Below are 17,482 nucleotides of genomic sequence, written 5' to 3'. Positions count from 1 at the left end.
CCCCCAGATGTTCCCCTCCCTACTAATTTTAAGTGTTTACTTTGCCTTGTCCCTACCTCATTTGTGAATATCCTATCAAAATTTATCAATTTTAACAATCTAAAATTTTGAACTCCCACTGACTACCTATACCTATTTTATGTTATGCTTTTGTGATGTGTTGTGTTGTCTATAACTAATATTTGTTCTTTGTCAGGTTATACAGCTCCATGTAAGAAGTCTTTCAGTGAATAAAAAGTAAATCATCTCAACCGTGATTTTTCCTCAGCACAGAGCACGCTTAACATAAGCATTAACTTAAACTGACCATCCGTTCAAAACTTGACATTGGCAGAATCCGTCCTCACTGGGATCGGGAGTTGCCATTTGAAAAAGAAGAAGAAGAAGAAGAAGCTGTTGGAATAGTTAGAGGACCGTATCATGGTCTATAATTTAGGAAAGGGAAGGTATGTTGCTAAGAAAGATTTTTGAAATCTAATATGCAGAAAAAATAGTTGATCAGGGGAATGAGAAAAGGGTATCAGGTTAATTAGATTCATCCAAGTTTTTGAGATTACAGAGCCAGGTTAGGTAGGTTTTTGCAGGTGTATTAGAAAAACCCGGTATAATGCTTTATAAATTTATTAAATTGTAACAAAAATTATTCATTCTTACGTTTAATCAATTAAGCTGTTTGCTTAATTAAAAGAAAACCTGTTAAAACAAAACAAAATACCATAAAACTTAACATCACAATAAATTTAATAACGAACAGGAATGATATCTAGTAACTTAACAACTTATTCTAGAATCTTATTTTATCATCACAAGAAAATATTCATAATATTTAATGTTAAACATGCATGATATCTCAATCGCAGTATGCCTTGAAATAAAAAAAAAATACAATTCCAATAACAGAAACAAACACGATAATACAAATAACTCAAATACCTAATAAAAAAAAAAATAAAAAAATAAGTTGGCTGGGACTTCGTCTGTGCACACCCACACGTATAATATGGATGAATGTTAAAAACTAAAAAGGTTAAAATTCATGTTTCTTTTTCATTCTGGGAAATATCTCAAAGCTGTCACTACTGTCACTCTGCTCTATTACATTGTCGGCGATATTCTCCTTATCATCGTAACCTTTTGCTAAAATATTATCTAAAGAACTCCTTTGCAGTTCAGAAGGCAATTCTAACTCGGATAACGCGGAAAATGCTGGTGATCTTATTGGCGAAGCCACAAATGTTGAATTCGAAATGCTTTCTTGATAAGCACTTCGAATTAAAACGTCGGAAAGGATCCTCACCCTCGGCAATGCTTTCAGCAGAGGTTCGTGGAAGCTTAAATGATTGCCATGAGGACACCGATTCGCCAATATGCGACAAGAACTTTCCGTACAACTTAGGATTCTTAGTGCAACCATTGCTTTTTTATTTAAATTCCATACAATTTGATGGACTTTTTGCGTACCTTTGAAGTGTTGCAAATTTTTGGGCAGCAACAAATCCTTCTCGAAAATTGCATACTCTGAAACTGTGTCTATAATAACATTATTCAGATGTTCTTTTAACAATTCGACGAATGTAGTTAAATCCGGTATATCCTTTCCGCATTTTACTAAATTATTCGCAGATCGCTTTAATACAGCTCCGACCCCATCAGGGGCACCTTTACCGTGCCCTGCCTCAGTGAAATTCCAAGTAATATGTTCTATATTTGTAAAACTCCAATGTAAAGCAGTAATGATAAAATACATTTTTAGGTTCCTGTACTGGCTCCCAGCTGAATCAGAAATAACATGTAGAGTGGTCGTACTGGGCGCATGTTTCTGAATAAATTCCAGAAGCGGCATTAAATGGGCCCATACTGCTGCTGCATCATGTCTTGTGTTGGTACTTGCTGTGGCGTAACACTTTGTTACCTTCACTTGGTTAACATCAAAATAATATAAGACGCTTGTGTGTAAAGAAATCTGTTGTTTGCTACCACCAAAATGTACAGCCTGGATTTCTCTGGAAAATTGACATTTGTAATTCTCGGAAAAATCTACATGGATTATTGCTTCAGACGGGCTTAAATTTTCCTTTAAACTTGTTATAGCGTTACGTTGTGCTCTGATTTTACCACAGTGATTTAAATATTTAATTAACATGTTTTCAAAAGTAGCTATTGCTTCTTTCGGTGTAGTTTTTATTTTTTCTTTTTTGATAATTTTGTATACTTTTTGTGTGGCAGTTCTTTCTATTTTCGATTTCCAAGCCCAATAGAAAAATTCAATTGAATTATCAAACTCCATGTAGCAAATATTTAGGTTTTTACACTTATGACATTTTCGAAATAAACAATTAACGTCGTAAATGTCACAGCAAATTTCCCTCAGAATTCCAGTGTCGTCACTTGCTTTGATTATCTTGCTCCTATGTAAAGCTGTTACAATTAATAAAAAATTTTCATGGAGAATGCACAGACATGTTTCAGAAGGTTTTTTGCAGGCGGGAAATATCCAGAAAGGACGAAATTGACAAAAGGTTGCATAACTAATTCTAGTGTCATTATACTGTATAAACTTTTTATGTAGGTTATAAAGAGAATCATTTAGATACCGTTTTTGAAATTTAATACCTGCCCTTTTAACATATTCTTTCATTCCAGCTGCAACACAGCTATTTTCATCATCTTCCAGGAATTTTTTTACTTCTTCTTTATTTTTTTTTATTAAATTAACCTTTTTTGATTTATTTCTAAAAATAACGCGTAGTGATCCTATTGCTCTTTTAGCCTTTAGAGGAAGTTTAATGTGTTTTTCTAATGCATCTGATAAGCATTTTAATTGATTAAACGTAAGAATGAATAATTTTTGTTACAATTTAATAAATTTATAAAGCATTATACCGGGTTTTTCTAATACACCTGCAAAAACCTACCTAACCTGGCTCTGTAATCTCAAAAACTTGGATGAATCTAATTAACCTGATACCCTTTTCTCATTCCCCTGATCAACTATTTTTTCTGCATATTAGATTTCAAAAATCTTTCTTAGCAACATACCTTCCCTTTCCTAAATTATAGACCATGATACGGTCCTCTAACTATTCCAACAGCTTATAGAGCAGAAATCCAAAAGTCAAACAATTGTGTCAAATTTACACATTTTTTGCGAAATACCCATCTATTTTTCTAATACTTAGGTGTAATAATGGTATTTATTTTTCTAAGTTATTTATGATTAACCTCACTTTTTGATTGTATTTTTCAATACACTAACACGTGGGTGGAATTATGGTATCAATTTTTTCTAATACTTGAATGTTGATTGTGGTATTTATTTTTCTAAAATTGTATTTAAAGTTAACCTCAGTTTTTGATTGAATTTTTTAAAACACCAACACGTGGGCGAGATCATGTTATTTATTTTTCAAGTTATTTAAGCTTAACCTCTGTCATAATATGTATATACTATGTGCGTCATTAATTTCTGACTGTTTCAAGATTTCGACATTAGGAATTTATATTTATTACCTCTATTGTTCGAACAAAAATAAGTTACCGCCTTTAAGAACTTGCCGACAATGTAAGTACAGTATTGTTTCTTAGAAAACATTTTAGGAGTATACGATAATAAATCTATGACTCACGTTAACACGTGTTTGCTTGATTGGTGTTCAATTATGATTTTGTGAATTCAATATTTATATAAGAATAAACCTCAAACTCTTTATGTCCAATCAAAATCCGCCTAAGTCGAAATCCTTAGTTGTTGTTGTCCTTAATCTAAGTTGAAAACTCTATATAACTCGAATTTTTTGGCGTCTCCCTTGGTCTTTTGAACTACCGCACGAGCTGAGCGAGCGAAGCGAGCGAGTCGCGGCAGTGGCCGGCGTAAATATTCAAATAGGTAGCGAGGAGCGAAGCGACGAGCATCTTAGGTTAACTTTTGAACTACCGTACGAGCCGAGCGAGCGAGTTGCAGCAGCGGCCGGTGTAAATATTTAAATAGGTAGCGAGGAGCGAAGCGACGAGCATCTTAGGTTAACTTTTGATTTTTGAACTACCGCACGAGCCGAGCGAGCGAAGCGAGCGAGTTTCAGCAGCGGCTGGTGTAAATATTTAAATAGGTAGCGAGGAGCGAAGCGACGAGCGTGTTAGACTTACATTTCTGTAATATTGTATACAAGCTGTGCCGCGCGGTTTCACCCGCGTGGCTATGCTCCTGTTGGTCTTAGCGTAATAATATATAGCCTATATTACTCGTGGATAATGTAGCTTTCGAATGGTGAAAGAATTTTTAAAATCGGTCCAGTAGTTTATGAGCCTATTCATTACAATCAATCAAACAAACAAACAAACAAAGTTTTCCTCTTTATAATATTAGTGTAGATAGTAAATTATTTTTTGAAAAATAAGGTCATAAAGAAGTTTCACTTCTTACGTGTGTACTCTAGTACACGCACACATTTTTTTTTTCAATTTAAAATTCACAAGAATCCTTAAATACATAATTCTTGATTGCTTTGCAACTCGTTTGAATAGTCTACTTGATAAGTTGAAAATGGCGTAAAATAGAGATAAGTCTCTTAAAAATACGTGCGATAGCTCATTTGATTCGGAATGACGTCTAGAAAAAGCACTGCTTCGGCTTCATCATCATCATCAGGATAAAATAGTGTAGCTCCCTCCATTTCGCATTTTTCTTTCGCTTGGTCCCAATTTTTGTGTATCGTTTGAATTTTATAAAAACTGCCCGTCGACTCTATATAATGATAGTCCTTACGAAAGAACTTCATTCGAGGTTGCCCAGCTAAAAATTTAACCAGAATATACTATACATATATTTTATCACAACATTTTCATCAAATATCATCTCATCGTTCCGTGTAATCGTAAACACCATTTGTTTTTTTTTTCTGTACAATACTGGTTTTATTTAATAATTCCAAGTTCATCAACACGTATCGCAGATAAAATTTAAGCGTCATAAGAACACTCGTATAGGAATATATGATTTCATTTACTACAACATACTTACAAGAGAACATAATGTGGACACATAACAACACAAAGCAACACTTAATATGCAACATTTTATTGAATCACAGCACGTCTATCTCAATTCTCAGCGAAACCATCACATACGAATGACGAATGAGACTCTGATATAATTTATTGAGTACTGAGAGTCTCAGTACTCAATAAATTATATCAGTCTGAGACAGTATAGACTTGTTGTAGAGACATACGAAGCATTATAGTAGGGGAGCCCAAGAGGGGATTTTGGGATTTACTCGAGCGCGTCAGATTACTATAAGGGACGGTACCTTAGCTATTCATTAGTACCTCTAGTCAATATGAGCAGTTATTGTTGGTGGGTGCGCTCAGGGGCCCCGCTGGAAAATTTGAATAATCCATAATTCCCTAAGGTTGAGCTCGAATCGTCAGATTAGCGAAATGGGGACTTCTTATATTGTAATTAACCCCCCCATATATTAATCTGACGCGCTCGAATAATATTACTTTAATTTTTTACCCTTTCTTCATAGCGATTAAATCGCCACTTAAATCGTCAGATTAACGTATTCTTTATTTCAGTGACGTCCTGGAGCATGCAAAATATCAATATCTAACGCGCTTGAGTATAACCAAGCCAATTTTTTTCTTTTTTAAATTAAAAAAAATCAAAAAACCCTTCCCCACCGCTAAAAGTGAAAACATTATAGGACCTTTTTTTCTCGCTATGGTCTAATCTACCAATTCTAATAGGTTCCCGTGACGCTCGAGTAAATTCACATTTAGCATCATGGGTAGGGAATGCAAATCCGTTTACTTTACAAAATCCGGATTTTGAAAAACGGATTTATACAATAATCCGGAGAATCCGGATTTAGCGGATTTTGAATGAAAAATTTGACTTTTCCGTTTGAAACGTTTATTATTATGTAAAATCAATAAAAAACATGAATCTTAGTTAAATCAAATGTATTTATATTTTTCAATACCTAGAAATTAACTAGACAAACTCTAAAATTCTAATAAAATAAATAGTTTGGAAAATCCAAAAGTGCACGCCTCATAATTTTTTTTTAATAATTATTTATTAATTATTATTTTTGTTTATTTAATAACAATTAAACCACATCGAATCAGACCCTGAAAAATGAAAGGGTTCTATTCCTGAGCATACTCAAGCGTAAGAGAAAAAAAAAGACTCGATTAGTAAAGTATTTTGGTCGCTATCGTGTTAACAAGAAAATCCTCCGCACATACAGACACACGGACGTCCAAGACAGAACATTTTTAAACTGTTTTTTAACTAGTTTAAATAACAAAAATGACATCAAAAATATCATGAATGTTAAAAATAGTGTTTTTTCTTAATATGTGTGTGTAATGTATTATCTTACAAGTGCAATGTATGATACATAAAGACATTTTAAGTTTGAAAAATCAGATGTTTTGCGCGAAGTGACAGTAGTACCCACCTCAACGCTTCGCTTATGAGGCGTGCAAAACTTTTACACTTTGGTAAAGAAAAAACATAAAGCAGACTCCTTGTCACATCCATCAGACATAAACATTATAACAAAACATTTAATATTTTCTTAGATAATAGAAACAACATAAATTGCAAACAGAGTTTTCATCATATACAAACATATTAAAACGAAACAGCTTCAATTTTCTAAATCAGTAAGCAAAATCCTATTTTGCTTTTTCAGTTCAGAGAGTTCTTATTTTTATCAAAATCAGTAATAACAAAATTCAAATTTTCATGAACACAACTACACACAAAGTAGGTAACTTCAATAAACAAGATTCGACAAAGTTAAAAAAAAAAACTTATTAATCATAGCTAAAATAAAACATTATAAATGGAAGCTACTCCATTACTTAGCGTCGTAGCCGGTCTACACTCGAATACTCGAAGCTGCGTAAGCTGAAATACGTTCCAGTCGACGCTTCGAATGGTGATAAATTGTTGTAAACAAAAGTGAACAGTAATGCAATGTGATAAGATCTAAATTCAAACGTATTATTTCTAGGCCCGCTTCGCGACGTGTCGCGATTCGCGCCAAATTCGACTGCTTGCGCGGGAACGGGATGCACTTACAGTGCCATCTATCGTCTAACGCAAGAAACATTAGAACCTATAAATATTGTAATACTGTGCCAATATGTTCGAAAAATCCGGATTCCATTCTTTAAATCCGGATTTAAAAGCCTATTCAAATTCGAGCAAAATCCGGATTTATCGGATTTCGGGTAATCCGGATTGCATTCCCTAATCATGGGCTCCCCTACTATTAGGTATCTATCGCTACACTAGGATGACGAACAGGAAAATTGAAGATGCTCGTTGATCAGGCTTTATAAATTATAATAAATCTTTAAGATTAAGTTTTCTTGACGTAATATAAAATTTAGTAATTCATTAATACTAGTCCATTGAATAAAAAGTTCTAGAGTGCGTGAGTTAGTAACGTAAGATGTTTCTTCGGAAACATGTCAAGAGTCCCTAGGTAATAAACATACTAAAACCCCGGGACACTAGGAGGAGCCCCGGAGTGGGGGGAGGGGGGAAATGGGTCCATTTTTTTCATTTTTCGCTTAAATCTCAAAAACGGTACATGTTAGAGAAAAACTTTCAAGGAAAAGTTGAAAGGCCATAAAATTATCTACAAGTTGTACATAAATCATTTTTTCCTATATCCTACCGTTTCTGAGTTATACGCAGTAAAAAATGATTTTGGCTCAAACAATTTCCCCATACTGCACATCAATCGATCAAAAAATATTTCTTTCTTCCAAAAAACTCAAATGTGCAACTTGTGACCGGTACTGATAGATTGCTCTTAATTAGGTCTATAATTGGTAAAATAAACTCATTCCTCCATGGAAGCTTTTAGGAGGAATCGATTGCCAAAATATTATATTAGGGCAGTTTCAGTTACTGAACTTGATCTTTTTATTTTTTTCTTCCAAAAAACTCAAAAGTGCAACTTGTGAACGGTACAGATAGATTGCTCATAATTAGGTCTATCATTGATAAAAATACCAGATTCCACCACGGAGGCGTTTCCGGGGAATTGAATTTTATTAGGGTAGTTACGATACTTGAACTTTTTATTTTTTTTCTTCCAAAAAACTCAAAAGTGCAACTTGTGACTGGTACTGATAGATTGCTCTTAATTAGGTCTATAATTGGTAAAATAAACACATTCCTCCATGGAAGCCTTTAGGAGGAATCGATTGTCAAAATATTATATTAGGGTAGTTTGAGTTACTGAACTTGATCTTTTTATTTTTTTCTTCCAAAAAACTCAAAAGTGCAACTTGTGACCGGTACTGATAAATTGCTCTTAATTAGGTCTATAATTGGTAAAATAAACACATTCCTCCATGGAAGCCTTTAGGAGGAATCGATTGTCAAAATATTATATTAGGGTAGTTTGGGTTACTGAACTTGATATTTTTATTTTTTTTCTTCCAAAAAACTCAAAAGTGCAACTTGTGACCGGTACAGATAGATTGCTCATAATTAGGTCTATCATTGATAAAAATACCAGATTCCACCACGGAGGCGTTTACGGGGAATTGAATTTTATTAGGGTAGTTACGATACTTGAACTTTTTATTTTTTTTTCTTCCAAAAAACTCAAAAGTGCAACTTGTGACCGGTACCGATAGATTGCTCATAATTAGGTCTTTCATTGATAAAAAAACCAGATTCCACCATGGAGGCGTTTAGGAGGTATTGAATTTTATTAGGGTAGTTACGATACTTGAACTTTTTAACTAACTACCCTTTTTTTTTTTTTTTTTTTTAGTGGGGAAATCTTGCATAGATACCCACGGCCTCTGGGGAAGAGGCCGTGGGTTATGTCGGATTCCTACCGACCAAAACCCCACTGTGTTCCGTCAAGCCGCATCAACGACGGGGCCACGGGTATGTGTAGAATTCATCCGTGACTTAACTAACTACCCTATTTTTTTTTTTTTTTTTTTTTTTTTTTTTTTTTTTTTTTTTTTTTTAACTAACTACCCTAATAAAATTCAATTCCCCGTAAACGCATCCATGGTGGAATCTGGTATTTTTATCAATGATAGACCTAATTATGAGCAATCTATCTGTACCGGTCACAAGTTGCACTCTTGAGTTTTTTGGAAGAAAAAAAATAAAAAGTTCAAGTATCGTAACTACCCTGATAAAATTCAATTCCCCGTAAACGCCTCCGTGGTGGAATCTGGTATTTTTATCAATGATAGACCTAATTATGAGCAATCTATCTGTACCGGTCACAAGTTGCACTTTTGAGTTTTTTGGAAGAAAAAAATAAAAAGATCAAGTTCAGTAACTGAAACTGCCCTAATATAATATTTTGGCAATCGATTCCTCCTAAAAGCTTCCATGGAGGAATGAGTTTATTTTACCAATTATAGACCTAATTAAGAGCAATCTATCAGTACCGGTCACAAGTTGCACATTTGAGTTTTTTGGAAGAAAGAAATATTTTTTGATCGATTGATGTGTAGTATGGGGAAATTGTTTTAGCCAAAATCATTTTTTACAGCGTATAACTCAGAAACGGTAGGATATAGGAAAAAATGATTTATGTACAACTTGTAGATAATTTTATGGCCTTTCAACTTTTCCTTGAAAGTTTTTCTCTAACATGTACCGTTTTTGAGATTTAAGCGAAAAATGAAAAAATGGACCCATTTCCCCCCTCCCCCCACTCCGGGGCTCCTCCTAGTGTCCCGGGGTTTTAGTATGTTTATTACCTAGGGACTCTTGACATGTTTCCGAAGAAACATCTTACGTTACTAACTCACGCACTCTAGACCCCCCTTGGAGGGACTCATTCAATGGACTATACGCTCAAGAACTTTTTAGCTTGTGCCAGGTCATTGATATTCAATGGCCACTCGTTTTGTATGATTTCCTTACAACACTTGTGGTATTGTCATTTTTATATTTTAACTTATCGTTTTAAATAATATGGTATCGATTACTGGACACTACTGTAATATTATGTCATATAACATAGCAATTGCTGTTAAATGTATTTTAAGGATTAACTATTATCCATGGACGTATAAAAAAAGACGGACACCGTATTACGAACAAACAACGTGAAGCCACCATAGTAAGCTAGCGATCGTGTAAAGACAATAAACACGCGCACACTCTCACCATAGTAAGCTAGTCGGCCGCCATTACGTCGTGAACTACCGACTGATTAACTGCGTCACTGTTTCACAAAAAATATTTAAAATGCCGTCTTGCGTGGTTAAATGGTGCCGCAACAGTACAATTTTAAATAACAAAACACAAGGGATTACATTCCACAGGGAAGCAAGTTATTTCTTTTATGTTTTAATGACAAAATTATTACGGCAAAATTTATAGAAAAAAAATACAGCCGCCATTGTCATCAGGACAGCTGTTGCCATGGCAACATGGCACACACACATGGATGTTTCGCCGCCATTACTAGGCTTCACTCAATGTTTAGGCGATATACCGTCCGTCTTTTTTTATACGTCCATGCTATTATCTATAATTTCATTATTTGTGAATTCGATAAATTACTGTAGAGCGTATTTTGTAGATACCTATCTACTTTTAGGGTAAAAAATTGTTGCGATGCGTTCAGAGAATAACTTATTATATCTTAGGTACCATTTTTTGTGTTTGATTCTCTAATTGCGTTTAAAATCGATAAATATTTTCAGCCTGTTTCATAAAGGCGGTGTTAAAAATATCCCATAGCTGCATAGGTTAAACCTCGCACCAGCGCAAAGCATGAAGTTTCATGTAGGTATTAATCTGTTCAATAGGTGAAAAGCTTTTCCACTGTACCACAGAATACCTAATAGTAGCTAACGCTAATTGTACCTACTTATAAATGTTTTTTGTTGATGTGAGCCGAGCCTTATGACACTTAGCAGGCATGGCAGACAGTATTGTAATTAGAAAATGAGTAATGATAATTACATAATTTTATCTATCCTACTTATTATACTATTATAAAGGCGAAAGTTTGTAAGGGCTGTCCCAGGTACGCTCGTTTCGCTGCTCGATCTTCCCCCATTCTTTCTACATGGCCGAGCCATCGGAGTCTTTGCGATCTCACCGATGATATTGGCTGAGCCAAATATCATCGGTGAGATTTAGTTTATAATGGTTATTTTATTTTTAACCAGTCTTAAAAAGAGGATAGTTTGTTCAATAGTACATGTAATGTATGCTTCCTATGTATATTTACGAATTTGTGAATTTTATACCGATAGTGTTTTTATTCGGAAGCTCTTTGTGGGAAATAAAATCCTCAAATGGTTATATTATCATAAATTAAGAATCGGCTGGTAAGTTTTAACTTTTGTAACATTCATACATTGATTTATATTTATATAATGACATGCTCATAGTATTTGTCTGCGAGCTATGAATTAACTTTTTATACTGTCATTGATAATATTCAGTTAATTCGAACCACTACAAGAATGTAAGGAAGGAGAAAAGCTTTTGTTCACATTGCTCAGGAGAGCTAACCGATTTTCATGAAATTTTTTGTGGATTTTTAACAATCTCATTCAAATTATTTTGATCGTGATGTAGGTGTTATTCAATAAATCATAATTATGCATTTCATTAAATAATGTGTACCTGTGGATATTTTCAAATAGGTAGGTAATAGGAATGTTGTTTATAAAGGATAACAGGAAAAATGAAAGACAATAATATTTTATATTGAGGTGTAAGTTTATTCGCATAACAATGTTTCATACAAATTTCCTCGTTTTGTACACACCTTTTCATCGTTTGTTTTGTAGATATTATCTTTTATAAAAGTTGTCTCTCTAAAATTTTAACATATTCGTCATGTCTGTTCCCTATATCTAATTCTCTTCACCACTGTAGTTAAATTATAAAATAGAGGATTCACTAAGGCAATAGTATTAGGATGAAAGTAATAGTCACTGTGGAAAATAGAAATACGAAACAATATACAAAAATGTGTTTAAAAGAACACGGAATGGGCTCTGATCTCGTAATATCAGCCTTCCAGTAACATCCGACGTGACGTGGCACTCTAGAGGACAGGCCGTTCCTCTGCGGAGGTGTAACTAGTGCAAGGAGTATCGAAGACAACAAGCAGAAACCAACTGCCGGGAAGCGAGCGCACACAACTGTTATACGAAGCTCAATTGTTTATTTTTTCTAATGGACATTGCACGAATCACACTGGTATCAGTGGACTGGCCACGAGGCTGCCAGTTACAATAATTAATAAGAAAAATTCGTTACTAAATAACAACTAAATCACTTTAAAATTATCTCTTATTTTAAGTTTGATTTAGGTTAATTATATTCTGTGTGTTATTATCGCGATTAATAAAATTTTCACCCTCTCAATTTTACCATCCTAGTAACTAACCCCTATGTAAGAGTACTACTGTAAGTCAAGTGTTGTCAAAACACCAAATTGGATCGCTTCCTTGCAATATACATTATTATTAAACCATTACCATATATTATAAAAAATATGAGACTGAGACTAATAACTTTTTAGTAAGTGTGTAATCTCTTCAGATATACGTGTGTCCAAAAATGAATTATAACGGTGGGAGGTTGTGTCAGATCTCTTATGAGAGTATTTCATAATACGGTCTAAATGGTGTCTAAGGAAGCTTTAAATAAAATAACAAATTTAATATAAATTTAAGACTGTTATAAGTATTTGATTCACTTAATGTTTACTTTGCACTGTATCGTTATCATAGCAAAGGTTATCATTGTAAGTTCTATATAGGTCTTTTATAAATAATGATATTGTATACGTTGTTGAATAAATATATTATAGGTACCTACAAAGGATGGATTTATTTTTGACTAGTGTTTTATTAACCATAGCCTTTACTATTACTGTATTTCATGATTTGTATCAATATACATATAAATAAAGAAATTAACGCGATTTATTTTATTTGCGCAAGCAAGGAACCAATATTATTGTAAATATGAAAATATTTATTTTTAGTACCTACTTATATATTTTTAAATAATGACTTGCTTTTACTAAGTTGTATTATGTTGTTGTATGTACTCATTCAAGGAATCGACTTCTGGATTAGTTTTTTTTATGTAATGTTACGTTTAACCAGTAGTATCCATAGTTCTTTGAAAACTTATATATAAGTTATCTTTATAATATGTCAGATGCAGCACCATTTATAATAAAACAATTATAATAAATACCATAAACATGTGACAGATTTAGATTATTATCTATACTTGTTGATTGCTGAACTATTTGTTTGTACGTGCTAATCTACGGGTCCGTTATTAAAATGACGGACAGAAGATAGTATCAACACGCTACGTCCAATAGGAGCGGAGGTATGTGGGTAAAACCACGGGACACATATAGTATATAAAATGAGTAAACATTTTGATATCAGTTATGTGATTACGCTTATAAATTTGGAAACATGTTGACTTGAAATTATAAATCATTTGATACTGAACTTCATAACAATATAACAATACACAAAATAACGGACAATGTAATGAACACAAAGCTTTTATTGAGTATTAGAATTTATAAATAAATAACCTATTCTATAGTAGTATAGACACTATAGTACACTATTTATAGTAGTATAATCTCCAAACCTCGGATTGATCGCAGATTCAAGGAAGGATATTTCATGCTCGCATATGAAGAAGCATTTTACATTACAGTTTATGTCATTTAGTTTGCCGTTAAAGAACATTGATCCACATTTCTCTCTCTCCCCGCCATCTGGCTTGCCATTTCCCCATCTGGTGTATCCCAGAGATTTGAATGGCATACCTGAAAAATCAATATAATTCTTAACTTCTTGACTATTTAAGAACATATTGTTGTTACTGCTGTTGTTAAGGCCATTAACAAAGGTCTGAGTGGTTTTTCCGATCGCCATTTTTTTACACGATTTTGTTGGGAATTACAATTTACCGCGAACTTAAAAATTTAAATGAGAATAAAAAATATGTGGCGTTTATTTTCTTGAGAATTTGATGTTAATAAAATAAGATAAAATATACAGCATGATATTGTATATTAACAAAATTAAAGCTGATTAAAAAGAAAAGTGGTACCTAATTTATCTTCTCCGTGTTATACTTGCACCTATACAAGATTAATGATTAGACAATTTTCACGAATATTGTCTAGGTATATATATAATAGGTACCTAGCTATTTGGTTTCATAGCAATCAAATGGTAAAGAATTAATAGTCCACTATAAACTTTTTACCTTTAATTGATCGCCATTCATTTCTTTGAACAAAACCTAAATGTACGGCGCCCCTCAGAAAGTCGCCGCCTACGTCTTTATTAGCGTTATTTGTTAAGTTTGCTAAATGATCAGCTTCTTCTTGACTATCTATGATGGCTAAATATGACTGTTCTGCGCTGCAAACGACATACGCGTCTGTCCAGTTCATGGGAGTCGAATGGAACTTATAGCATCTGCCCAGCTTTTCACTGTATTCATATTCTGGAAATAATTTTATATACTTAACTTTTATTATAAAGTCATAGTTGATCTTCTAAAACTTCTTTAATTTCGTATTTCTGCGACTAACGTATGTAAGATTTTTGTACGCAAGGAATGACTGAAGGGAAAATATTTTAATAAGTAAAAATATTAATAAATTAACCATAGATGGTTTGTTACGTACAAACATGGGCGTAGCCACGGTGGGGCAGGGTGGGGCGCTTGCCCCACCCTAGCTTTGACCTGGAAGGTACCTAACCAAATCTAAAAATTGAATTATCTAGGTACTAAGTACTAAGCTTAATATCCGTAAGAAAATTCACACTCGATTCTCGAAAGTCGACAGGCGACACAGAAAATGCGACCTTTATAATTAGTATTATTTACCTCTAAATTACTAACTAACAAGTGTCATACGCCCAGCGACCAAACGGCTGAAGATAGGGACACATTTTTGGATCGTTTCGTGGTGTGGTCAGTGGTAGGTGAACAATGAGGTGTTTTGAATAAGAATAATTCGAATAACGAATTACACACGAAAAAAGAAAATAGCTGAGGCTTCTATGTTACATGAACTGTAAGAAAAATGAGTAGGTATAGTAGGTACCCTAATTAGTTACCCCACTATCTTATCCAATTTCACTTTTGTTGCCTTCGCAAATGCCATCACGAATGCATTCGCAAATGCCTTCGCAAATGCCGGCGGCCGTGCCGCCGGCATTTGAAGACCTGGATATAACTTTGGGTACATACAGTTGCTAGTTACATATTATTTTTTATTGTTGCCCCACCTTGAGCCCATGGCTAGCTACGCCCATGCGTACAAATTACAACATATTTAGTTAAGTCGCTTCATAAATCATGAAAAAGCTAAGGTAATCAAACAACTCACCTTTTCTTTCTGACTAGAGTAGACTACATGTTGTATATTAACATTAAAGGATAACGATATTTATTTATGTATCATACCATTATCATTACTTTGGATACTGGAAAAGTTAAAGATAGAACAGATAGGATACTTTGGTATATCCAGATATTTTCATGTGGGGTTTCCAGTCAAATATGTTTTGGGCATTCCCCCGTTAATGAGTCGACAAGGACACTTACAGGGAACTCATTTAAGACTTGTGTGAATTAACACGCAATTGACTCCTGAGTGTTCCCCAACGTTGAACGTTTTATAAGCCTCTTATTCGAAATCTACTATACTCACTGGTATCAGGTATGTCGCAAACGTTGTTCCATTCAAGAGATCCTAAGGTCTTCTTGCAAATATATGGGTAGGATCTACTGCACTGGTCGTCGTTGAGAGTGCCGTCTCTACGCAATACAACACAGCTTTCCTTACCACCGGCATTATTGGGTTCACCTGGACCCCATCTGTCATACACTTCGGCTATAGGAATACCTGTTGGGGAAAAGATTTTCAAGTACTTTCTTGTAATGGTCTAATTTTCTTACAAGTTCGTCGATCGAGACCGCATTATTAAGGTTCTAATGTGCATTGGCTTTTATGACAGTATGCAGTTAGAAATTAAAGTTAATTTACTGTTTTTAAACGCTTTACTGCGAGAAGCGAGCGATCTACCTGCAGCAGTCTTCGTTTACTGCAACATTTTTTTATTAAGCGTAGCAGGTATGGTGTTTCTTTGGTCCTCAAAATAGTTATATTATATACTTTTTGGTATATATACGCTTTGTGACTTAGCTAAACCCATATTATGCAAGAAAAAAAATAAGTTATCCCGTAAATCCTTAACTGCCTCTTGTAATGTTTCGATACATAATCGTTTTTACAAATAATAAAATTCTAAATTTAAACTTATTCCCTTGACCTTTCAAACGAGTTGCAAAGCAATCAAGAATTATGTATTTAAGGATTCTTGCGATTTTTAAATTGAGAAAAACTAAATGATCAGTGATCACTATTCCTATCCTTTATTTTGAAGAATAAAAAATCTTATCTCAATTTTATCCTTTTTATTAAACTTATCTATTTATACATAGGTACCTACTTAGTTATACCTACTATAGACTTACTATTAAGTTAGCGTTAATTTGGGAGGGCCTGAAATGAATGATGCTGAGCTATTTCACCTAAGTATACATCTTTTAAAGGAAGGCTTCCGATTTTAGATTAGAAAAATACTTATCGGAAATATGACTTTAAAGTTTTTATAAAAATGATATCTTGAAAATTCTCACCATCAACAGTTTCAAAAACTTCAGGAACGTTTAAGGCGGAGACACCAATAAACACCCACGAAAAAGGTTGCGTTTCATTCCAGAACGACAGCACTGCTTCGGCTTCATCATCATCGTCAGGATAAAATAGTGTAGCTCCCTCCATTTCACATTTTTCTTTCGCTTTGTCCCAATTTTTGTGTATCGTTTGAATTTTATAAAAACTGCCCGTCGACTCTATAAAATGATAGTCCTTACGGAAGAACTTCATTCGAGGTTGCCCAGCTAAAAATTTAACCAGAATATACTATATATTTTATCACAACATTTTAATCTAAGACCATCTCATCGTTCCGTGTAATCGTAAACACCATTTGTATTCTTTTCTGTACAATACTGGTTTTCTATACTAATATTATATATTTAATAATTCCAAGTTCATCAACACGTATCGCAGATAAAATTTAAGCGTCATAAGCACACTCGTATAGGAATATATGATTTCATATACCGTAACATACTTACAAGATAATATAATGTGGACACATAATAACACAAAGCAACACTTAATATGCAACATTTTATTGAATCAGCACGTCTATCTCAGCGAAACCATCACATACGAATGAGACTCTGATATAATAATTTATTGAGTACTGAGAGTTGAGACAGTATAGACTTGTTGTAGAGACATAGTATCTATCGCTACACTAGGATGACGAACAGGAAAATTGAAGATGCTCGTTGATCAGGCTTTAT

The 17,482-nt window shown here is 33.8% G+C and overlaps 2 protein-coding genes across 2 annotated transcripts; both read right to left on the bottom strand.

Annotated features, from left to right (window-relative positions):
* Positions 1-1,027: 1,027 nt before the first annotated feature.
* Positions 1,028-2,143, bottom strand: LOC149485970 (uncharacterized). The gene has a single exon (XM_089698682.1). It carries the CDS (start codon positions 2,141-2,143, stop codon positions 1,028-1,030), a length of 1,116 nt encoding a protein of 371 aa, XP_089554808.1.
* A 9,588-nt stretch (positions 2,144-11,731) lies between these two features.
* Positions 11,732-17,370, bottom strand: LOC149485969 (C-type mannose receptor 2-like). Its single transcript, XM_089698646.1, has 5 exons — positions 17,249-17,370; positions 16,745-17,008; positions 15,753-15,947; positions 14,294-14,536; positions 11,732-13,847 (listed from the first exon to the last, which is right to left on the bottom strand). The coding sequence occupies exons 1-5, from the start codon at positions 17,301-17,303 to the stop codon at positions 13,630-13,632; spliced, it is 975 nt and encodes a 324-aa protein (XP_089554772.1). The 5' UTR covers positions 17,304-17,370; the 3' UTR covers positions 11,732-13,629.
* Positions 17,371-17,482: the final 112 nt, after the last annotated feature.

Source organism: Colias philodice, chromosome 9 (genome assembly GCF_061535455.1).
Source record: "Colias philodice isolate Cphi_HAF_F1 chromosome 9, ilColPhil1 Martin Lab GWU primary, whole genome shotgun sequence".
Lineage (NCBI taxonomy): Eukaryota > Metazoa > Arthropoda > Insecta > Lepidoptera > Pieridae > Colias > Colias philodice.
The sequence above is the reverse complement of the archived record's forward strand: the minus strand, read 5'-3'. Positions and strand labels throughout refer to the sequence as shown.

Coding starts and splice junctions, on each gene's coding strand:
- LOC149485969 (XM_089698646.1), bottom strand. CDS start 17,303: ATGTTGCATATTAAGTGTTGCTTTGTGTTATTATGTGTCCACATTATA. Junction 17,009..17,248: donor TGTCCACATTATATTATCTT/GTAAGTATGTTA, acceptor TTAAATTTTTAG/CTGGGCAACCTCGAATGAAG. Junction 15,948..16,744: donor AGTTTTTGAAACTGTTGATG/GTGAGAATTTTC, acceptor TTTCCCCAACAG/GTATTCCTATAGCCGAAGTG.
- LOC149485970 (XM_089698682.1), bottom strand. CDS start 2,143: ATGTTAATTAAATATTTAAATCACTGTGGTAAAATCAGAGCACAACGT.